Source organism: Zonotrichia leucophrys, chromosome 2 (genome assembly GCF_028769735.1).
Source record: "Zonotrichia leucophrys gambelii isolate GWCS_2022_RI chromosome 2, RI_Zleu_2.0, whole genome shotgun sequence".
NCBI lineage: Eukaryota > Metazoa > Chordata > Aves > Passeriformes > Passerellidae > Zonotrichia > Zonotrichia leucophrys.
The window spans coordinates 78454425-78479442 of record NC_088171.1 but is presented as its reverse complement, the minus strand read 5'-3'; the positions used below and the strand labels follow the sequence as shown (position 1 = coordinate 78479442).

The following is a 25018-nucleotide window of genomic DNA, read 5'->3' as shown; positions in this document are numbered from 1 at the left end:
TACTCAAATAAACAGGGTGGCTGAAAGTATTAAGAATGTAATTTACCTGCTGGGCAAGACGCTCTGCTTCTTGCCTTTGTCTTTCCCTAGAAGTGAGTGAAGAAAAAAAGTCAGTCAATCAAGCTCAACATAAGCTCATGGCATTCCTTTGCTATGGCAATAGCTCAGCTTACAGAGATCATCTGCCACCTGAAACAGACAGCCAAAAATAAGATCACAACAAATTTGTTTGTGACTATGAAACCACCATGATAGCTGTATATGTCTTTTAGCAAAAGCAGCAAAGGTTTCCAAAATCACTTGTTCAAGAACAGCCTGAAATAAAGGCTTTTAGACCAACACCTAACAAGGCACAGGCAGGACAGGGATATAAGCCAGAGCCTGCACCTTTCTTCCTCCTCTCTTCTCCTTTCCTCCTCCTGTCTCCGCTTCTCCTCCAGTCTCTCCCTGTAAAGACGACGAGCAAGCTGGCCTCGCCGCTGCTTCTGAAGGACTGTGGCTGCTTTCTTCAGGCACAGGAACTTCTTCCTGCCACTGAATGCTCTGTAGTTCTTCTGTATCACAACCACATAGTAGAGAACCTTTCTGTACCGCTTTCTGGGGGGAGAAAAGAAAGAAGCAAATTTGTAATGAAACAGTTGTGAGGGATCTTGCCTCGGTGACCTGCAATAGTGAGCCCGTGATAGTTCTAGCTCTGTGCTAGCTCCCCCACTGTTCACATTCTTGTCCCTTTGAGAAGCAAGATTCTCTCATTTCTTGACAGCACCCTGTGTGTCTTCATCAAGGAAATGCACATGTCTTACATGTTTTTATGCCCCTGCCAAGGAGCTGCTAAAAAGACAGTTCTGTGTGTGTGCACACATGCAGAGAAAGAATATACAGAGCCATCCCACATCTCTGAAAAGAAAGACCGTGCATAGCAAGACAGCTGGCATAAAAAAAGGATATTGTTTTTAAGTAACATACTGGTCAGAATATAAGAACAGGACTAATAAGCACATGAAAAGAAATTACCTCATTATGCAAACAAGCTTCCTTAAACTATCCTCAACTGACTTATAGAAAAAGCAGAGAAATAAATAGATGGGATGAGCAACTCCACCTAACACATAATGCATGAAGCCAGGCAATCAAGTCAAACATTAATCAGAACACAGATTCTTCATCTCCAAGAACCAAATGGATTAGTTTTATTTTCCTTCTGTTTTCTTACCATGAAGAAGCAAAGATAAATCAGGATCTCAGCTGGTGACTTGGGGCAGCCCCACTAGGTGCCATCCAACTAGAGTTCCTACCATGGCTCTAATGCCATGATACAATCAGATAGATTCTGGCTGACTTCCAAATTTCTGCATTATCCTATTCATTATATTAAAACAATTCAAACTTTGCATTATTCATGAGTATTTTTAGCTGCTGTTTTCAAAAGCCACTTACAGGATTTGAATGCCTGGCCCCTACAAAATTGAGAATTGTGTCAGAAGGATTTAACTTCTTGACAACTCATCTATTTATTTCCAATCCTTGCTATTAATATCCCCATGCTGTCACTTACCGGGCTGCATAACCTAAGATGTGCGCTCGGATGATCATCGCTGCCTTGGTGACTTCTGCTTCCCGCTGCTTCTCCAGCTTGTGCTCTAAGGACTCCCGCAGAAACACCTGCAGAAGAAAAATTCTGACTTTACAAATTTTGGTGAGCGTCATATTTAAGGGAGAGCCAGATCAGTCTAAGCAGCAAGCCTCAGCTCTGAACTCAGAGAAAAATGTACTATTTCCTCAGCAGAAAAAAGAAAACCAGAATGTAGTCCTGTTAAAAGAAAACACCTGCAGATGATCCTCTAACTTTGGATTTCAATGGGAAAGGTCAGATTACTCTATTGTAACTTCTAATTAGGAGCAGGGTTTTTCCAAATGTAACGTAATTACTGGATTCATTAAACAGCCTTTCCCACCAGAGTAACACAGGCCAAAAAAGCTGCAGGGCTTAGCATGAACTTTCTAATCAGAGGGGCAGAAACACCACCCTGATAATCTACATTTTTCACAGGGACATCAGGCTCCACAACCCCCAACAAGGCTTGCAGTTTCCAAAGACATCGCTACAGGATTGCAGAAGTAGGCAGAAGTGAGAATGCCTTCATGTTCATGTGGGCTCGATTGTGTTTTCCTGATATTACATGGAGAGAGTGGCTGGAGCCAGACCCCCCACCAGAGCTGGCCACCCTCCCACAGACAGAATGCTTCCCAGGCTCTCTTCCAAGCACCAACCTGGACCATTCACCTAGTGCCTCTCAGAGGAGCCTTAGCACATACATTGACATAAAGTGAGCTAACACAGCCTATTTTGCCTTAAATGAGTAAACTCTTCTCCAGTCAAGCAGGGGCATGGGGGAGGTGGCTTCCCTCTTCCACCTGCCTTGACATCTGCTCTTTACCACACGCTCACACAGTGGTGAGCTATCTGCTGTCAGCGCTTTTTCCAGCTCTTCTCAACTCTTCTTTTCTAAAGGCCAAGTATGCTGGTGTCAGCTATGGGTGACAACAGCCTGGCATGCTGCTGCCTCACACATGGGCAGCTGGAAATAGCCAGCTCAGTGACACTTTGATAATGTGGGATGAGAGCCAGGCTGCACACCCCAGCGTGGGGATGAGGAAAGCTCATGGACAGGGTGGGCTCTGCTAAGGGAGGAGGGCTGCAAAGACACATAAAAGCAGGAAGGCATCTTTGAAGTGCTGGGTGTTTTCTCTTGATGTGAAAAAAAACCCCAGACCCAACCGAAAAAATCTCACATTCCCCCTCTGTCCCCCTCCCCTCCAGGAAAAAAAAAAAAAAAAAACAAACCCAAAAACCAAACCCAGTGGGTTTGGTTTCGACTTTTGGGGGTGTTCACAGTAAAAGAAGCTGATTTTTCCTCTGTGTTTACAGGGAAAAACAGCCCATCATCAAAGCCAAAGCAGCTCTCAAGGACAGGCACAGTTGTGAGTTTTGAACAAAGCTAGAAAGGGACTTTCTAGTACAAGTTACCCAAGAAACAGAAACAGAAAAGTCTCACAGAAAGACTTAAAGTCACAATGCCAGTGCCACACTGGGCAGCTCTTTCTATATGAAGTTTTCCCTCAGGGAAAAACCTTTTCCTTCACTCAGTGGGCAATCTTTCTTTACTTTATACACAAACTTTTAAAAGCACAACAAAATTCTTCAGAAAAGCATTCAGCTACTTCTGGAACAAGAAGTATCTGGTAAGCAGATGTTAAGCTCAGACTAATGCCTTTTTCTGACCAGGTGTATTGCAGCTTGAGAAATAAAGGACAAGGAAAAAAATCACACTGAAGCCAAATCATTGCAATGCCATTATTATCCCTGTAAAATAATATCGGGGCAGGATAGTCCTCATCCCATATTCAGTCTGAAAGTCGTGTCCTTGCGCTCTTCTGCTGTTTAGGCAGTCTCACCAGTGCGCAGGCAGCTCCTGGGGCAGGATGAGCCCAGGCCACAGTAAGGGAAGTTACAACAGAGCTCTGGCTCCTGCCGAGGCCCTGATGAGCAGTTGATAAAAAACTATTTCTGATAAACATGTGTCCCTGAGATGCCAAAGCACTCTCCAGGGTCCATGCATAAACACTGTTAATATGCTACATCTGAAATAGACTGGGATGCACAGCCCAGCTCTGTAGCCCAATGCCATCACTGTGCTGTTTGTGAGCCATTGGCTAAAAAAATGGGATGGGAGATGACATCAATTGCCATCAAAATATTTCAGATTCTTTCTTCCTTCTTAGAGCAACTGTAAGACGATTAAAACAACTTTCCCAATGCAAATCTAAGAGTCCTTAAGCATACAGAGGAAGAGAAGAAATCCTTCCAAACCATCCAGTTGTGGGGAGAAAAGGAAGAACATTTCCTACAGAAATCACATTTTACAAGATATATTTGCTGCCTTATGGTACTAAAAAGTGTTTTTAAAAAGTTTTTAATATTTAGGAGATCTCAAATCCTGAAATGGAGGGGATCTTCTCCCAAGTCTGCAATGCTTTCATATCATTTGCTGAAATCTAAGAGCACAAATCACAAGCTGTTGTCTACAATCAAACTTGCAAAATGAGCACATAAAAACACATGGACTGTTCTATTTCTCAAATTAAAATTTGATTATTTAATTTATTCTAAAATAGTTTGATTTTTTTTCCTTTAAAGAAAAAAAATGTGGGTTCTCTGGTAGAGAACACAGGTTCTCTGGTAGAGCACACATCAAGGTCTAATGTACCTCTGGAAAAGACTCTCAGACTAGAATGGCAAACTCACACTTCTACCATGTGAACGCTGGCTAAAACTCTTCTCCCTGATTTCTGCCACTGAGGAGGTATTGGTTAGGTCAGTTTACTAGTTTGAGTGGAGCTCCCTGCAGAACAAAAGTGTTTCCCCATATGTTTCATACTTCTAAAAAATGAAAAAATCCAAATACCACATTTCAAGTTCTGATCCTGACCTGTGCTACCACTTGTGAACAGTGACAGAAAATTCAGGTGTACTCTTTCTCTGTGACTGAAATCACCTGTCAGTTTCTAAGTGCCTTAGACAGCAAATTCCTCAGCACAACCATTAATTGTTGCTTTAGGAGTTTCAAGAGCACCAAGAGGCATGCGCAGCTCCTTTAAAGGCCAGAAGTAATTACCATTGGAACTACATCTCTGCAGCTGTGCAGTCTAAATCCTGTCCCCTCAGCCTTGTATATGCACCAGCACCACAATATGCACAGTCAGGTTATTTTACCTTATTTTTTCCAAGCTGCCATTCAGTGCTTGTGTTGTCATACAGACGAAGTAAGACGGCACATTTCTCATTTAAATCTTCAGGGAGAGTTAAGTTTCTCATGAGGACTTTATACCTGGCAACCAAAAAGTATTTATTGCTTCATTTAAGAGATTAACTTCTATTTTTACTATATGATTATTTTTCCTTTTATTCCTCAACATGGGAATATTGACTTACACTTGAAGTCCACGAGTCAGGGTGTTTACCTTTTATAAAAGTCTTGAAAGGGCCTCCGGACTGGGAAGCCAGCCCTCCGGATCCTGACCGTCTCCAGCATCCCAGAATAGCGCAGCTGGTTAAGCACCACGGTCTGATCAAACTGGTCTGGCATCTGCAATGAGCACGTTCAAAACAACAGTTTTAATAGCAATGCTTAGAGATGTCAGGGGAAATAAAGAAGGGCAAATTGTATGAATCTGAAATGCACAAAGCCTAATAACTGGCTACACAATGTCTTAAAGGATATTAGCAGTCCTGAGCATACAAAAATATCTACAGAATAGAAATCATGGGGTAATTACAGAATATAATTTCCACAGACAGGACATTTACAGCCATTTAATTCATCAACTCTTTCCATTTCATGTGTATGTGTAGGCTGTTGTTGTGCAGGCAGAAACAACAGAAAGAAGCACCGGCAGTTAACAGGTCAACAGCTATAAGCTTGATTATTTTGCTTCTTCAGCAACTGAATTTAAAGTCCCTGTAGAGGATTCCAAATATTGAAGATACACAAATACAAGCCATATGGATGTAATAAAAAACAAAACCAGAAGGCCAGAAAATATTCAGTTTTTAGTGTATTGACAATTATCTGCTATGGATAGGGAGGAAAGTTTGCCAGTGGTACCTCAAATCTTAAATAAGCTGTATTTAAAAGAGTTTCTCTTTATTGCTATTCTGAACAGTAGAAATATTCTCTTATGTAAACAGACCCTCCCTGCTCATCTGAAGTAAGTTACCCTTAGTTTGCCAGCAGTTCTTTCAGGATTGTTTTCCACTCAGAAAACAGATAACCCCGCAGCCACTCAGTCGCGCAATCCTGTGAATACTGATCAGCATGGTTCTGCCACTGGGAGCCTCAGGAATGCCCTCAGCCCCTCTGAGAACCCCCGAGCCACCTGTATTTTCACCATGGTTTGAGGTAACCCAGACAGAGCCATGCAAAGCTGCTCAAGACAGCACTAATTGCTGCCTGGCAAAACAGGGGCAACCCCCACACGGAAATGCCACCACATGTAAACACACCATTTAATTCATCAGCATGAATTATCATCATCCACCTTAACCCATCAGCTGACCCTCCTTTGCAGCCATTTGCAGAGCTGGAGCACAATGTTCAGTATTTTGCACATTCAGGAGGTGGGATTTCACAGATACAGCCAACAGTTCACATAGAGATCTGAAGTTCTTCAGCTGACAAAAGTGACAGCAAGATCAAGCCCTGGGACACTGTCGATCAGAGGACTGTCTTGGTATTTATTAACTGGCTTTAATCATGCCTCTTGTTCAACTCAGCAAACAAATTACTCCCCCAAATTTTAACTTGACAAATAAATTCACTGTAATAAATAAATTACATCTCCAAATTTTAACTTCTTATAAAAAGTACCTTCAGGAAAGCACAGACTCAAAAGCTCATTTTAACTATCCAGTATAACCTTTTCCATCAGTGCCTTTATTCATGAAACAAACACTGTGTGCTAGTGGTGACACCAGAGGGAGAAAACTTGTCTGTGAAAGATGTGAACAAACCCATCTCCCTCAATGTGTTTCATCTGGATTTTGCCATGGTGAGTAAGATCTCTGTATTTCAGTGAACACTCAGCATGAATGCTTTCAGTGAGGGTATCAATCATGGCTGGTGCTGCCAGCAGGGATTCCTGGATGTGCCCATTGTATGGCATCCAAGTGTCAGGCAACCAGCCTGGCAAAGCTGCCCTTTGCATGTCCATGCGGCTTTTTTCATTGCAGGTGGCTGATGATGCCCGGTGGGAAAGGCAGGGAATGGATACACGTGTACACACAGACATCACAAGGAAAAGCTTTCACTTTTCACCTTGTGTAACTCAAGGCTGATGTTTGCCACAAGCAGACACATCTCCTTTTTTTTTTTCTTTAACCCTAAAACAACTTTTAGTCCTTTTAGCCCACACAAACTTGCTGGCTCAAAAGGTGGCGTTTTTCTCAAGAGTTGCAAACACAACAGTATTTTGGTGTGCTGAGGTGGGGAGGAAGATGCATGGATGGGAGTGGGCATACACCACAGCCAGACAAAATGCTGGTGACATGACAGATGTCTCCCTCACTAGACAGCCCCTCCCTCTGCAAGGGAGCAGCTCCTGCTTGAGAGACAGATGGCTGACATATCACCTAACCCTTTTATTGCCACCTCCAGGCACTTAACAAGCCAAAAGTCAGTGCCACACCTGGCTTGAAAGCTCATGTTACTGTTTAAAAAAAAACGAGTCACAGAGGAAGAAGAAACATTTTGGTAACATTTTCCCTACAACTACAGAAGTTTGAAACAGCTCTGCCCGGTCACCAGAAGGAGGAAATGTCACACAGATACCTAACTTCAAATGCAGTTTTTAAAAAAAAGTATAAACCATTGCAAGAGATGTTAGCATGCTATCAACACAGGACAACATGAGACCATTGCAACTTCAATCAACTACTTTAAATGCCTACGCCATCTCTTTACATTACTTGCTATTTTTAATTACTCACAGACACATGAGACTTTAAATTGAAGGGTCAAATCCTGCTGGCATATCATTGGAATTACATCTGCAACAAGTCTGGCTGCTTTGAGAAAACAGGGTTGGTGATAAGAGATGTGCTGGATTTATCTCTTATGCTTTTCAATATGAAATACTAACAGATTCCCCCTCTCCCCCCATAGCAGAGATGATCTTAAGCACAACTTCTAGCAGGACTCCTCACAATTAAAGAAATCAATTGCATGTGCCTTTATTGAACTAGAGTGCAAGAACTGCACATATCCCACTTCTAAACTGCAGACACACCTCAGACAGAGTGACAACCATCTCTACTTGAACACTGCTTGGTGCAGCAATGAGTTAAACCTCCAATAGTATCAAATCTCCATGCAAAGGGTTACCTGTGCAGCTGATGATCACCTTTCCCTCTTTCCTGGTGCTCCTTCAGACCTCCTGTGGTAAGCAAGCTAACTTTCCAATTGACACCAAATACAGGACAGGACCTAGCTCTGGGGTCTGCTGAATTTCTACCAGTACTGCTGTTAAAGCTTGACTTGGCTCACAAATGAACACTTGGAAAGCAATTGTCTTCTCTAGGAAAACTTCAGATAGCAGAACCATGACTGATTTTGAAACAGTACATCTTCCAGAGTAAAAATTTGAAGTCATTCCTAAAACTAAGACTCCTGCTAAGACTAAGTAAGATCAAATTTACAAAAGAGAAGGCAACAGAAAAGAAAGTGAACAGACAACTTTCAAAATTGTCTCTGAGATGCAATCAACTAAATTTTCAATAGATATTTCACTTTTATCATGGAATGGCAGTGCTGAACCACTCCAGCACACAAAATCATTGAACAACAGCTAGAGTGACATCAGTTAAGCCATGTTAAGGCACTGAGCAATATCAATGTGAAATTAATAACTACAAGCCAGGTCTGTTCCACATGATAAGGGTGCTTTTTTATTGTGTCACAGACACAACTTGTAATTCATTATTTCCCGGATCCAAAAGTCTCCACTGCATTTGCACCAGACAGCACCAAAGCCAAGATTTCAGCATGACCTGGAGTCTCAACTGGCGAGACTTTGGTTCCTCAAGCTGCTAAATGCTTGCTCTGATCTATAGTGAGTCTCCCAAAGGGCAGAGCTTCTGCCTGAAATCACAATTAGAAGCAGCCATTAGGACAGACATTTAACATCTATGCATAACTTTAATAATAAAATAGTTCTTCAGATTAAAGTTTGACTGAGCTTTAAGAAATAACTTTTCTTTTTCTTCCCTTTTCTTAGGACAGTACCTTTAGTGAAGACCCCAAGGTCTGAATAGCACGGAGAACACTTTTTCATTCTGTGCATCATTTGCACAGAAATAATTCATCTGCTGACACACAGAGCATACCTGACTTCACCCTGTGTAAATCCTTCTTCCTCCCTCAACTCCTGGCTGCCTCACCAGAGTACAGGCACAATAATGATGAATTACAGCACCCTCACAGGCTTTAGGCAGGCAGGAGGGAGTTAACAAAGAGATGGCAAGAGGGATAGGGGTGAGAGGAGAGAAGGAAAAAATCCCACTCCCTTGTTTCGGGATTTCCCTGTAAGAACTTGAGCAGAACTATGTCAGCTTTGCTAGCGTGCCTTAAAATTGTTGATTTTCCTGGCTTGGAAAAGTCTTTACTGGAAGATACATGCAGAAAAAGAAAAGATGAAACAGACATAAAAAAATAATTTTTAAAATTTAAACACTAGTAACTTATTTTCAGTGTCTTAGTTTCTTTAAGTCTCCATTTTCACTCTTAAAATGAAATCCCAACAGTTTTACTCTAGAGAAAACCAGCAGAAATTAAGAAGAGGCCAATCTTTCTCTGCTTTTTAGGGGGTTTGGAACTAGTTTTCACATACAAATGTGTATATTTTGTCACAAATAGCAAGACCTACTAAGCAAGCTGTTTCTGAAATGGTCCCCAGGGTTTTCTGATTTCAGTCAAGAGCTCCATGAGTCAAAACAAATGTCAGGGTTTCCTCACAGACAAGTTTGAAAAACGTAACTAGTTTAATTTCTAATATTTATAATCTAGCTGAACTAATATGAAGAATTCTGCATGCCCCTTGCTTGCCTTTTTAAAACCAAATTATGCTCAGTGATTCTCATCCAAATGTACTGCTTGGCAGCCTTTACTGGTGACAAGCATTCACGCCAGTAACCTGAAAGAAGTGAGAGGGAAATGCCCTTGCCTGCAATAGGGAAATGCTCTGTGACACCAGAGCAGGCAGGGATAAGGCCTGCCAAACCTGGAGACTGCAACTGCACAGCTGTGTGCATGTCATCCCCCTAGCTCCAACAAACCCTTTCACCCCCTGCTTTTTAAGCCATCATTTCTTCAGTCATTTGCACCTTCAGCTTTGGTGACAACAGTTTATTCGACAGATTTTCAACCTGAGAATTTATGTTCTTCCAGCACATACAGCAAGGAGCATTAAAACCTGTGCATGTCCTGCCCGAGGAGAATCAAGCCCCACTCACCTAAAAGCCTATTTCAAAGGAAGAAACCCTCTACATTCTTCTCTAGCATGTAGCCAGCATGGAACAACTGGAACAGGTTTGGGTTGAAAGACACACAGCCTTGATGCCTGCTTTGTTTTGGAAGGTACTCCCTTACTGTCCCAGAGTACTGGTGTCCAGATAAACACCATAAACATACAGGACAATAAAAACAAAGAACTTGCCACAGGTATTATTTATTTGGGATTTCTACTGCATGGCACTGGCAAGTCAAGGAATATTTCAATAAACCTGAAACAACAGTAAGTGTTTCACATGTCTCCTGGCCTTTTTCTGTACACCCACCCCAAAAATCCATGAACAGCCTTTAAAAATTATTAACACTGCTGGTGGTAACTTGCTAGAAAAAGAACATGAGTATATTGCAACAATCTTTGTGCCTCAAAGAAGTTCCACTGCAAACTCCATGCCAGATTTCCCTGCAAGCTCAGTAATGACAGGCTGGCTCTTTTTACAGTCTCCGCAGGTCTGAACCTGAAAGCACTGCATTTACCAGCAGCAATCATTTACACCATTAGCTGATCACTCCAACTCCTGCTACTGCATCTGACCTGCATCACTCATCCTGCAGCCCTGAGTATTTCAGATAAGAGACAGACTGCAAAATTAGCCACTCTCATGCCACAGGTTAGAGTTTCCTGGGCTAAAAATAGTACTGCATAGAAGGAACACTGTAATTTTAGAGGTCTTCTACTCTACCAAAACAGTCAAAGCAGGAGCCTCAATAAATGAATGTGAAAATGCTTTTGTATTTATATTCAGCCTGTCACCCAGCTTACTTTAAAAGCAAGGGCATCCCAAGGACATTTTTAAGACTGCAGCCCATTTAAGAGCTGTGAGGCAGTACATTGCTACACTCACTACTTGCACTAGTGTTTAAAAATCTCAACTTGTCAAGACATTATCGAATTAGATCCATCCACAAAGATGCTGTGGTCATTTTTCAGATCCTGCTTGACTATATTCAGCAGGAAGAAGAGCTGGAAGTAGCTTCTTTGTTGGGGAAAAGATGCTCAAATGACTCTGACTGGCATGCTGAGATTTCAATGCTTTCATCAACAACAAATAAATAATAAAATCACAATTGCAGGGCTATTTAATATACTTTTTATTAGTTATTGTCCCTCTACTCTTGCATTTCAATCTTTCTGTTTGGTTTGTATGGATGAAAAGCCATCCCTGAGTAAACACACTCAGCCTCTTTGTGAACCTTCCTTTTTACAGGTATCCATAATTTCTTCTAAAGGAAGCCAGGATTTGCTCCCTCTCTCATATGGGCCCAGAGGAATGCCAGCTGCTCAGAAGGATTTATTTCTTACACACTGGTTACAATTTTATGGAATAGAAACGGATTGTTAAAGGCACAGGCTTAAATGCTGGAGATACCAAAGTTTTCTAAGGGCATATTTAGAGCTCTGTGATTGCCTAAACTTTCAGCTGAAGTGAACCCTTGTTGTTTGAATACATTATTCAGGGCCTCCATTGAAATTCACAGCCAGTCCCATGGGCTGTTTGTCCCAAAACTGCAGGCCCATCCATGTGAGACAGGCAATTAAAAGCATTAGGGAAACAGGGATTTAAGGTTTGAAGCCTTGCTGGCAGGGTCTCAGCATGCTGACAGAAGGTGTGACTCGCAGCACAGACCCCAGCTGGAACTTTTCATGGAGCCTCCTTTCCACCTGTGTGTAATCTGCTGCCATTTTATCCGAGGTCGTCCTTAGCAAAGCCTCCAGTCCCTGCAGACTAAACCCCAATCTGGCCTCATTCTCCCCACATTGTGAGCAAGCAGCAGGCTTCTGAAGAGAATCAATCAGGCTGCCTGAGCCACAGACCGACCATGAAGAAACATGCTGGGAGGGACTAATTGCAGGGACAGCTATCCTTCCTTACCAACCCCACGTCGGGACAGCCAACACCAACATCTCCATTGTTCTTTATGGGTTAAGAAGATTTGTGCACACACCACTCCACATCTGCTCAGGCTGCACACAGACCAGCTGCAGGGAGAAACCCTGACCCTCCATGTCATCTAATAACTTACATAGACTGAGACCTCACCCCTCTTTTTTTTTTTTTTTGTTTCAATTTTTCCACTGTAATGTCACTCCTCCATGACAGACTTTTTATCAACAGCTTACAAGATTTTTTTTTTTTGTTATTTGACAATTTACTGGCAGGCTGGGCATATAAACGCATTACTAAATGCTTAAAAACATGTTTTACCATGGTCCCTCTAACATGATTTCTTACAGATAGCGGTGCTTGGTATAAAGACTTTATTCCCAAAAGATACAAAGTTTCATCAGGAAATAGGAAACTAAGATGGAAATACTTGAGAGAACATGTTTAAGATGAATTTTCTCTTGCACAGCCAAAGACTGACACAGCTGTAAAATCTCGTAGCAATCTGTGTAAGAACCTAATCCTGCATGTTTCTAGTACCTGGTGCACTGTTACTACAAGTAATCTCACCCTTGAAAGCCCCCAAGAAGCCAGATCTCACTGATATGCTAACACAGGATCACTTCAGCAGTACATCCTCAAACGGTGTTGCAGATAACTTTGATCCACTTTATCACAATTTTCTTTGCTCTCCCAGGTGACACAAAACTGAGCAAGCCCTTTTCAGACTACAGCTGCATACAAGGGAAGAGAGGACAGAGGGTTTTTGCCTCCCCTTCTTTACTGCAGGTTAAGTGAAAAGGACAAGGTAGAAGAATCTCACTTCCAGCTCATGGTGGGGTGCACTAACATTGCATTCCACAGAGGGACAAGGGACATCAACTTGTAGAGCACAAGGAGAGTAAAAGAGGATTCTGAATCCAAATCTGACTTTATTCCCAGCTTCAGACTTGGGCACCCACCTGCTGCTTCTCTAGATCTCATCACACACTATCTCTTTAGGATCCCATGCCCAAATGCCATTTGCATCTTGATATTCTTCTATTTTGAGGCATTGCTTTAAAGAGAATACTTAAAATTCCCTGCTATCTCAGAAGTCAGTTCAGTGATTTGTGAGCAAAACTATGTTGCTCAGCTGTGTGACACAACAATCATGAATCACACCTCTGCAAACTACAAGATTTAGAATAATAAAAGTGTCGGTTGGCTTTAGCTGATTTAAATGCGGAGTGTTCCTGCTTCTTGTAAAGCTCCAAGGGCGTGCAATTTCATAGCTAAAAAAGCTAAAATAAAATTCAAGAAACATTAAAAAGTCAGCACTTGATCACACCCCCTTTTCAATACTGAGGCCACCAGCAGTTTTTCCAATGCATTTTGCCCCTGCATGCAGTTCATTCTCTCCACATAAGATGCCTACAAAGCACAAGGCTGACGTAATGCTCAGACTTGCTGCTCTGTCCCTTCTCAAGCAAGGAAATGTTTCAGAGCCACTCCTCTGCCAAAAAAAAAAAGTGTGTTAAAAAAGGTTTTATAAAATTTTCTCCTGAGTAGCCCTTTCTCCTCTCCTTCCTGTACCGAGCCTGTTGTTCGAAAGCCATAATGGGAAATCAGCCAGGCTTAAATCACAGCCAATATCTGATATGTGCAAATGAGGAACGCCGTGAAATATTCAGCCGAGCAGCTTTGTGTTGCTAGGACACCCGAGGTCGGGCAGCACTGAAAGGGCAGATTATTCCCAGCCCAGCACAGGGCTCCATTCACAGTTGCCTCTGGGCTCTGCTAGCCAGCCCTCCCAGAGCATCCCTGCCTCCCAACTCCCTGCGCTGGCCCTCCCTTGCCACAGTGCCCAGCACACAAACCCCTCTGCACTAAAATGTCCCAGTGGGCGGCACATGGCTCTGGCTCATTTGGGTCATTTCCAAAGGCTCGCTTCAACCTGAGGGAGCCCAGGGTACCAGGGGGCTGCTCCAGAGCTGGGATCCAGCAGACTTGCAGTGTGTGGTCTGGAGATCTCCTTAAAGTATCAGCAACCCTCTAACACTGCATTAAAGACCATTTTTAAGTCTAGAGAGGGGAAATTCCAGTTTGAGGCAATGGATTTCCCTGTGACCAGCACAGATGTCTACCTAGCTGACAGCAAGAATTGTGTGATGGTCCACATGAATGGCCCAGCTCAATCCCATGTAACTGGTGTGTTAACTGCTACTGCATCTTATATCTCAGTACATCTCACAAAGTGTCAGTCTAATTTTGGCATTTTTCTTCTAATTTGATCCTCTGAGCTGCTGTTCTTGTATTCCTATACAATTTTACATTATATACTCAGGACTTGCTTTGCAACCGACTAGACAAGAGACAAGACTAGTGAAATGTTTGTACACACACATATGTGTGTTTGCAGGGCAGGGGAAGAAAAAGAAGGCAGTTGTTCATTCTTGTGTACATTAATTTCACAGAAAAAGGCAATAAATATGTTCTCCTTGGACAGCTTAGTTATAACACAACAGTCCTATCCCATCCTCCCACTGAGAACTGGAAAGTCTCCTTCAGTTCTTTGATGTTTTTGAGAACGACATCAAAATAAAAATAGGTATTTCTGATAATTCTGAAATTTCCTGTGTAAGTCAAACAAAAAGCCCCTTGACTGATTTCTTCATACTTTATATAAACATGAGATGGCAGAGCTGTGTGGATCACAGCCCTCTGTGCTGCCACAGAGGCCACACACAGGTGAGTCAACATCACCTTGGGCCAGAACAGCAGGAAGCTCCTGTGTCTTTTGCATTGATACTAATTGCATTCTGTAGAGAAAAAAAACCCCACCACTGTCACATCACTGCAACAGTCTTGCATTGACAACCATTAATATGATGTTTTTGTTCCAATTCCTATAAAACTGTGAAGAAAGAGTTAACTATAGAGTAAATTCACTTTGCTTTATTAGCATGGTGTAGGGTTATCTAAAATGAATGGCAATAAACCTCCCTAATATCAATACGGTCATCAAAATAACTATAAACTGATTTATCTACACATACATATCTAAGAGAAAGAATGAATTATAATAAATGGTAATAATACATCAGGATCTAACTAATTTAACATTCAACTGCCTTCTGAGTGACTTAATTGTGGTGCTACTGCTCATCTCCTCCAAGCCTGCAGAATTCACAGCCATGGATGCTGGTCAACAGCCCTTTGTTTCAGTAAGGTTTAGCTCCATCCTCACTTAGTTACGGGAACCACACTTTGGTTGACTCTATCCATTTTTAAGATGATTTTGTGGAGAAAACTCCTGCTCTTACTTATGGCCTTACAATCTGCTGTGTCATATTCAGATAAGATATTGACTCTTCTTGTCCTAGAAGTAGATTCTATTCTATCCCTCCTCCATATTTTCTGATCATGGTGAAAACAGACTCTTGAGACTCCATGAGTGTTTAAGAGCATTTTCACTGCTGCTTTACTTGCATTCTTTCTCTGGTACCTGGCCAGCTGCATGGAACACACACAGCTGGAAGCAATGGATGTAACAAGTCTTGTCTTCTCTGTGCAGATGATTTGTGACTTTAGGCTGGGCATGCACTGCAAGGGAGCTGCACAAATGTCTCTCCCCTTCACAGCTGTGTGATAAGAGGTATTGTGGCCCTGTTACATGCTGGCCAAAGCAGCATCACACCAGTAATAACTTAAGCAAAGCATTTACATGTGTGCTTAGAGCTCATTGAGGCCAATGAGATGTGCATGCCCTGTAAGAACCAGGCTGATTTGTGTTGTGCATGCCAGGAGTCACAGGGAAATGCAATTTTAGATGGCTGAACAGCCATTTCTTCCCTGAGAAATTCCTAGGCTGGCGTAAGTACATAACCCAACATAACCCTTAATGTTTGACTCAGAAGGGAACACTTGAGATAAAATCAGTTTTCCTAAAAGCAATTTTGTTTGACATGTGTATTGTGTGCCTACATTAAAAACTTCCTTGATGCTAATTTAAGCGCTGCACCACTTGTAATAAAAATCATCATTTATCCCTTTGAAATATTACTTCTAATTGATGAGGCTGGTCACTGTTTCTGTTTGGCTAAGTATCAAGTATGCAAAAATGGTGTGCTTGGCAAGCTGCAGATGGACATACTCATCTTCATCATGCTGAATCTGGGGCAGCCATTCCTTTGAGAAAGCCAGTATAACAGATGATCTGGCATTTACCTGGCTTTCTGAAAGTGGATATCTTCTCTCAACCCATCTACATTATCTGCTTCAATAATAAAGGTTTGGAGACCCCTCCAAAGCACCTACTCACCCCTTACTTAGGAGATTCCTAGAGTGAGTTTCAAAAATGTCATGATTGATTACATCATGTGAACAGTGGAAACAGAACATAGCAATATGAGTTTGGTGACAAACTTGCCTTCCCTACACTAGATATTGTATAATACTCATGGGTGTGTGCCACAACCCAAGGTGGCTGCCAAAACAAAAACCTGCCAGTGTCCCAAATGATTTACATGGTGCAATGGGCTTCTTGGCAACCACCAACTTCACAGACTTCCTGAACTGCGGGCACTTGCCTGGTGCTTGGGACCAAGCAACAAAACAAATACTGCCCACAAAGCCTGAGGAACTGTGCTGCTATCACCTCCCCAGCAAAGCTCCAGTAAGCAGCACCAGCTGCCCAGCTCCCTGTTGCCTGAACAGGGAATACACATGAGGAATGTGGAGAGAGACCAATGAGAGCAACCTCAAACCTCATAATGTGTCAGCCAAAAACTTCCTGTAGGTTAGACTGACCACCCTTCCAGCTCTGATGATGTCCTCAAACACAGACTTTACATCTACTACATTCCACTTCATACAAGTGAAACCACAACCTGACTGCTGTGGACAGTGATAGGAACAGACCTGCCTTGTTACTGAGGTTTATAAACCGCCTAAACCCATCAGAAACAGTAAATTCTGAGTGTAAGACAACAAAGATAAAACACTTTGATGTTCTTTGAGTAAACATTTTGTGTTTAATTTTTCATCTGACGAGGTGGCACCAGATGTTCTGAAGTGTACTTAGTCCTTACAAATGGATCATAGTGAGGTTTCCCCCCCCCTCAAATTCTTTGCTGCATCCTGTTAAGAATAAATTAAGAAAACTCACATATAGGTATGTATGTAAACAGATAGATACAGTCAAAGAGAAAAAGGTTTAGTCACTGATCCAAGTTCTACTCTTAAACAACATTAACTTCTGCTCTTCACGCAGATTTTGTGCTCTGAGGGTAGCTTTCACAAAGATCTGTGTATAGCTGGGACAGCACTCTTACCTTCAGTAATCTGTTTTTTATGTTATAACCACTGTTGTTAAGCTTTCATTTATGCTACAGGTTGTAAATACTCTTTTTTTTTGAAAAAGCCAACAAATGAGAAACAAAATAAATCTTATCTTTTCTGAAACAAAGAAGATATTGCAGAAGAAATACTGAATACATATCATCAATGTGCATACAACAAAACCAGCTACATTCTGACCTACCACCTCTGCTACTACTTGGGTTTAAAAGGACATATTTTAACATCAGTGAGAGAAGAACAACTACAAGTTATGGCAACACTGTTTCCTGGTCCCATAGGCACTTTATCAGATCATGTACCCTCCATCTAGATTTGCAAGGCAAATCTAGGGCTGCACTTCTTGAGACCAGGATAAAACTCCCATAGACTTCAATGATGCAGGATCAAACCCATTCCCTTCACAACAGGTTCTCTCAAGCAATTTTATCCTAATTTTCTACCCTGTGGCTGAATTCTAATGTTTGCAGAGACAAGCACTTTAAAGTGGGAAAGCAAGGCACAAAGTGCAGATCCCAGAAGCACAGGCAGCCAGTGGTGAACAGCACTATTTTAGCTGCTGTGTTAGAGGGCTGTTTCACTGGGGGCAGAAGGGAGAGTTGACACAGCACAGAAGATCAATATATACCAACTGCTATGCTGTCCTTTCCATTACTACTGCAGTGGTTTTTTTCTCCCCGGGCATATTCCATTTCCTGTATTTCTATGGCAAAAAAAATTACTGTTTCAAGTGTGCCTCATCAAAGCTTGCCAGTAAAATTACAAAATTAATTGAGACTTCTGGGTTCTGAAGATACCTTGCTTAACTTCCCCCCCCACCACTGCCAAATACATTTGTCCCCAGTATTACTTTCTTATAGTGCAATCAATGCAAAAATACATGCTTTATGCCTTAATAAATGGCAGGAACACTGTAATCCTTAACTTCACATAGGTGGTTTTACTGAATATACACTATGGACTGATCAACAGAAAAGATCTTTCTCCAGAAAGCAGCCCATCATTACAACAGAGGTCTTCCCCCATCTGCACTCACAGCTCTAATTCTGTCGACTTTTTCCCAGCCCTGCAAACAATCATCCCTTTAACTTTCAAACAAAGTGTGATTTATTAAAGCAGACTGCTTGGCAGCAAACTCTCCTGGAGTTCGAAAATATGATTAGACCAGTAAATTCAGTTCTTTTCTCATAAACTTGATTCTGCATGCATTTACCCTCTTTAAAAGAAAATACAAGCTCAGAAATGTTTCCAGTACAGCTTGGTCAGGCAAACTCCAGGTACTTTCTATACTTTTTCTACAAGTCTGCTGCAGCAGCTTCAAGTATGCAAGATTAAAATAAACTAAAAAACCTGCATGAATTAAATCCCTTACCTTTTAAGACGTTTTCCCCCTTCAGCGTTCGTCCATTGTGAAAAACTGAACCTTTAGCAGGTTTTTTTTGCAGCTATGCACACACACATACACACACACAGACACACACAGAACAGAGCTTTCTTCAGCTCTGGTATTTCAAGTCTTTCATGTGATATCTTTGGCTGTACTTGCTTAATTCATTCCTGCTGCTACTCAAAGGAAGTCAAGCCTAGCGAGGGCTGGCTCTACAGCAATCACTGAGGATATTCCTGACTAACAGGACACGAGGGCTAATCTCGCCTTATAGGCAGCAAGAATATAAATATATTTCACAGCCAACAAATTCCTAAACCTTAAGAGATAAAATGCACAATATGCCCTGTGACACAGCTTAGCAAGGAAGAGGCTTGTGAACTTTAAAGTTTTTGCTAAAGAACAATGCTCTGTACCCCAGTGATGCTTTTGGAGCTCTAGAGATGTCTATTTATCATGGACTGTGCATGTTCCCTCAGAGTAGTTACCATGAGAACACAGCAAACAGGATTTGAATGTAAATTGCCATTTAGAGATGGGGGGACTTTTTTTTTTGTAGTAGTTAAAGAAGAAAACTTCCAGAGCTTGATGAAGTACACAGTTTTTCAACGCACACATTTGCATGACAATGTTTGCAATTCAAATGCTTGGTAGAGCGCACAAGAAGGAAGAAAAGCCAAGTTCTTTGCTGGTATTTATAAAAAGCAAATACTTCAGACTTGGGATCAGTAGCTGCAGTTCCACGATTACCTATCTATGCCACATAGCCACATATGAAGGAATTCATACGCCACAAAAAAAAAAATCCATCAGGTGGAACAACATGCAAGAATTATTGTAGTGCCTGAAGTCAGCTGTAGGCAATACAATCCTCTGCTGCTGGCAGATCAATTGCTGAAGCAGTCAAAATCTTTCTCACTTCCAGATATTACACTGAACTACACAGCAAACGTTGCACATTAAAAATATCCCATCCCTGGGCATTTGATTTTTCCACAGAATTGGTCTAATACTTTGCCACCTGGGCCACCCCCATCCAAGTCCCTCCAGAAGCGGCAATTGCTCCCCATCTGCCCTTCCATCCTGCTTACATACCGCTACAGTTACTATCCAAGATCCAGAAATTGCTCCTACCACTTGTGGACAGTCCTACCAAATGATACATGCTGCAAAACAAGTAAAACTCTTGTCTGCCTGCTCTGCCTGGAGCTGGGTGCAACCTTTACAGCACAGTGTCTGCGCCCTCGCCTGCAGCATTCCATCTCAGCTCTCTGTCCCTAGCCTTAAACAGCTCAATTTTAAACCCCTTAACCACGGTCACTGAAAGACAAATCCTAATACACTTAGCAAAGGAATGCCTCGTCAGCCCTGCTCAGCAAACAACAAACCTTGATGAAGAAGAACATGCCTTGCCTGGGTGACTGCCCGGAGAGTGGAATGACCTACTTGAGCCCAGCAAATGGGGATACTCGGGGATGGGGACAAAGGGACAACCCAGTGGCTCCCAGGCAGCATTAACGAGAGGCTGCACCACAGTAGTGATGGGAGTGATCTTTCAGAGAGGACACTGAAAACAGGCATGGCTTACACATAGCATGAAACACCTTGCTCTTTCAGACAGGGAGTCAGACTCACACATTACATTACTGCCAGCACTCAGCGAGCAGGAGTGATTGCTCTCCTCACACCCACTCTCCTTACCACTTTTACCTAAGAAATGAGTCCTCTAGCGCCTGACCTAATTACTCAAGTGATGTGTCACAAAATGATGCAGCTGGGACATACTCCACAAGCCTTGATTTGAAGCTATGTAATTCTGCAAAACCCAAGGCGACAAGATCCAGGTAGCTGAATTAAGTGGCGTTGGCCAGGCATGACACCACACCTTCCGACTGCGCCTTCCTGGTTATGAATAATAAGGCCTTATGAGCTAGTTAGAGGGTAAGGAGGATGAATAGTTAGCAATTGTTGACCTGTGAGATCAGGCCAACATGCTGTATTTTTGGGAAACAGTTGCTCTTCTCCCAAATGATGAGCCTGAGCAGCAGCTCCCTGAGTCTGACCCAAGCTGCCCAAGCAAGAGCAATCTGTGCTCACAGCCTGCAGGTCTGCTGCCTCCAGAAGCAATGACAGCAGTAATTGGCAGCCAGAAAGTTTTCTTAAACCAAGTATTTATTGAGAACAACTGAGATTAAAGACAGATTTTTAAAAGAGGCAATAAGGATCTCTAATATATGAGCTGCTTATACAGCTGTAAATGAATACTGCTAGACCTTAACTTTCTACAGACAGCCCACACACACCCAGCAGCTCCACCTGGGCTACATTATCTATTTCCTTTGCTTTCAAAGTATGACAGAGTAACTATTAATGTGACCAGGCTATCTATTACCTTTTCCTTATGGACAGCAAGTCAGATTTACCCCATGATCTGCTAGCTCCCAGTACCAGACACCACTGCAGCTATGCTGCAGCAGAGCTACCTCAGGGCTGAGCAACTAAGCCATAGAGACACCTCCATTTAGGGCCTAACACTTCTCAGCTTTTAACTGCTGGGCTCAGCATCTTTAAAAACCCACAAAGGCATCTGCTCCCCTGAAAGGAGACCCAGAGTCTGCTGATTGTCACTGTATAAAGCAAATGCTTGGTATACAACTCCATGGGCATAGAAGTTTGGAACTAGAACACCTAATTAAGGATAATTTTTTAAAATAAAGACTTCTGAAAGTAAAGAAGTTATCCAGATGCTTAGCAATCATCTGTTTCAGGTACAGTAGAATACCCTTGAAGTTCAGACTTTCTCTGCCTGAATCTTTCAAGGTTATGTGTCAGTATCCTTCCCAATGCAGTACCATTAGACTTGCACTCTTATCCATATTTCTACAAAAAAAAAAAAAATCTCCCTAGAAGGCAAACTCAGTAATTCATATAGCCATGTCTCAATATGACAATACTGCAATTCCAGCTTGACAACCAGCTCACCTACTGCATTCCCTGCACTTGTATCTGCTCCACACCCTGCACACAATCACCCTTGCAGATGGGGTCAAGCTCTGCTATCACTGTTCCTCTGCACTGCATTCCTGAGCTGTACTTCTACCTGGTGTTTAGGCTGGTATCATGCTGAACTTACATTTGTAATGATTCAGAGCTATTTTAAGAACACAGCTTTAATTCAGGCGCCAAGCAAAATAGGTTTGTATCTTATTTCATATTAGAGGACAAACTGCTTGCTATTCCAGGGTGTCTCATGGTCATTAATGACCTATGCCTCAAAGTACACTGCAGGTGCCAATAGCCATTCCTTGATCCCTTCAAATGGCTCTGCCCCCAGAAGCAATGTTAACAATCTTATTGCCTTGATACTAATTTTCCCAGAATGAATATGGAGCATGATAGGACTCTAAGAATTTATTACAGACTTTTTTTCTACCAGTCTTCCTTTGAACTGCTAAGGTATTACCAGTTTCATTTTTCCTGTTGCTCCCTGTAGCCCCTACCCAGTAGTAGCTTTACAATACAGGTTTAATTTTGTCTAACTTATTTACCTAACCTAATTAAACTTTAAGATTAAAAAAAAAGTTAATGTAAAAATCTGAAGAGAAACAGAATTGTCTCTTTAGAGATCACAAGGTCTGAGAGAAAGCAGTTTTTATCTTGACAGTGACACGACCATCACTTCAACAGAGGAATGAGACAGACAATAAATGAGCAGACAGACATGAACAGGGACCCTGCAATCCTGTTGCCTCGTGGCACACATCAACACAAATTTCCTATAAAAACAATTTAAAAAGTGAATTTTTTGTCTACATTAAATACTTCATGTGAACTATAACTAAGCCAGGATTCTGTCTATCAGGACCATACTGGTCTTAGATCCGCAACCAAAGAAAAGTGCATGTACCTATTTATGTGCAGGAAAGAACGGCCACATCTGAACCTGTTGAAGTCTCAAGAACAGGGGATTATAAAAACAAGCTATAATAACTGAGGTTTTGAGAGACCAGCACAGCTGAAGCCCTGCAGATGCTGGAAGTGGGGTCACTTGCTATGATTATACCAGTATTGTGCCACTGGAGATTATATCAATGTAACTTCAAGAAATAGCCTAAATGGAAACCTGAGAGAGCACTTGAGCCAAGCTGCCCAAGGCTGGCTGCTTCTGGGCAACAGGAAAACTTCTGCTTCTGAAAGAGCTTGAATAGGAAGTTTGGATCTTAAATTTACTCTGATCTGTCTCCTGAATAGTACCAAGGCTTAGCAACTTTATTAATAGCAGCAAGCTGGAAGAACATTCATTCAGCTGATGATTTTAGCAATGGCTGCAGCTTCTTTTAAAAAGACAGTCTTTTTTGTTGTTGTTGGTTTTGTTTTGTTGTTGGGGTTTTTTTTGTGGGCGGTTTTTTTTTAATTTAAGGTACATGACGAAAAGGAGACAGAGATCAGAAAAGGCAAGGTTGCAGGGAGGAATCATTATCAACTAAAACAGGAGACAGAAAAAGAAACATGAAACCAGGAAAGAGAGAAAGATGTGCTAAAGTTCAAAGGGATGAAATGATACATAGTTCTGCCAGCTGCATGAAGATAAGGGGAGCTGAGGAGAAAGACACTTCATTAGCAGAAAACACTCATTAAGCATACCAAGTGGAAAAGTTTCCATGTTATGGATAGTTCAGAACAGATTGGAAATTGTGAAAACAGATACCCTGATTGTTCTGGGGTCTCCCAAAGATTAATGGGTCCTCTGTCCTTCTGTCTGAGGCCTGCCTGTCGAAATGTCTTGTGACAAAAGGTCACGTACTCCATGCGCTCCCCTTAGGAAATTGCACTAATGAGTGTAGAACCTGCTTTCATATGTAAATGTTCAGTCGTTTACTGCTTAAGCTGAATTGTTTTTGCTTGCCACTGCAACATATTTAAAAATTGAACTTTAGAAAAATTAAAACAATGAAATAATTACTGTAAATTATCACATCTGCTACCAACATGAATACACTTCAGTATCTAGAACAACAGAGAAAGTAGCTTGCTATACATTCTGCTTTTCAAAGGCTTGAATTTGACTTCTATTTGCTTAACTTCATTCACTTACAGAATTCAAACACACTTCTTGAGTTTCCCCAGCTCCTCCCCTCCAGTTACAAAGGATGTTTACCAATAGGTGTATCCCCTATTTGTATCCAATCCAGAGAGGAACAAGTAGATGGAAAGGCTTTGCTCCCAATAACACAATTTCAGCTCACTCCTTGACAAATCTCTCTGGTCCAGCTCTCCTTTAATGCTGTGTATTTCAAAAAAGCAGTAAAACATCCCTTCCTTCCACATACTTAGGTATTTGCCAAGCACTGTTTAAGTACCTTCTGAGTGACATTTATCATTCCATATCACCATGACTGCAGATGGAAAACACAGAGGAAAATGCTCAGTGAAGACCTTTCACTTTCTTTAGATCCAAGTTTACTCCACTTCAGTAGCTCATTCCAGTATTTCAAGCAGTTTTTTTCCTAACCAGCCCTGCACAGTGACTCAGGTGATCCCTGGTAGTCCATGCACAGCTCCTGGGTCTCTGAGCCATGCTGGGTCACAGCAAACTGAGTTGTCACCTTATTTTCCTTTGTCTAGCTGGAAAGAAGTGACATGTTGTATGAGAGGATAAACTGCAAACTCCTCAATGGGACGTGCACCTACAAATCCAGCAAAGGCACACACACAGCAGCCAAATGGTGATTTTGTGCCTGCTCCAGTACCTGCAGTGCTGCAGAAGGAGAGACACCACCAATGTCACAAGGTCAGCACTAAAAATTACTGTGTCTGTTCAACGGGGAGTGGGGCACAGAGAGCAGCATACAGCAGGCAAAACTTCCAACAGTGAATCCCAAAGGTGCATTTTGGTAACACTTCCCTGAATGAAGAATGCCATTGAAAAGCATTATATATGGCTTTCCTTCCCCTTTTCAGTCAAGTCTTCTACTGAATCAGCTACAAAAGATAAGCTCTGTGACACCTGACTCTTGTTCTTCAAACAGTATTTCTTATTTAGTAAAGCCATTATTTCAAGTTAAATTTGCAATCAAATAAAGGCAAATGGAAAACAAGTACAACCATTTTTGCATAAGATTTCAGTGAGATTTAACATGTACATTGAAATGGATTGTCTAGAGGAATTTCCCAAACTGTTCCTGCATGCACTCCTGCAGTTAGAGGTGGTCCTCAGAGACTGTCTCAAGCTGCTTCTCCTTGCACAGCTGCTAATTCTGTGAGAGCTGTGTTTTAGTGGTAGT

At 41.9% G+C, this 25018-nt stretch overlaps 1 protein-coding gene across 1 annotated transcript in view; it reads right to left on the bottom strand.

Annotated features, from left to right (window-relative positions):
* MYO10 (myosin X) overlaps positions 1–25018 on the bottom strand; it is a 162880-nt gene that overhangs the window by 24688 nt on the left and 113174 nt on the right. The window contains exons 20-24 of the mRNA XM_064705478.1: positions 5023–5147; positions 4775–4889; positions 1556–1662; positions 388–597; positions 47–86 (exon numbers count right to left, since the gene is read on the bottom strand). Coding sequence (XP_064561548.1) covers positions 47–86; positions 388–597; positions 1556–1662; positions 4775–4889; positions 5023–5147 — 597 coding nt within the window. The remainder of the gene's footprint in view (positions 1–46; positions 87–387; positions 598–1555; positions 1663–4774; positions 4890–5022; positions 5148–25018) is intronic.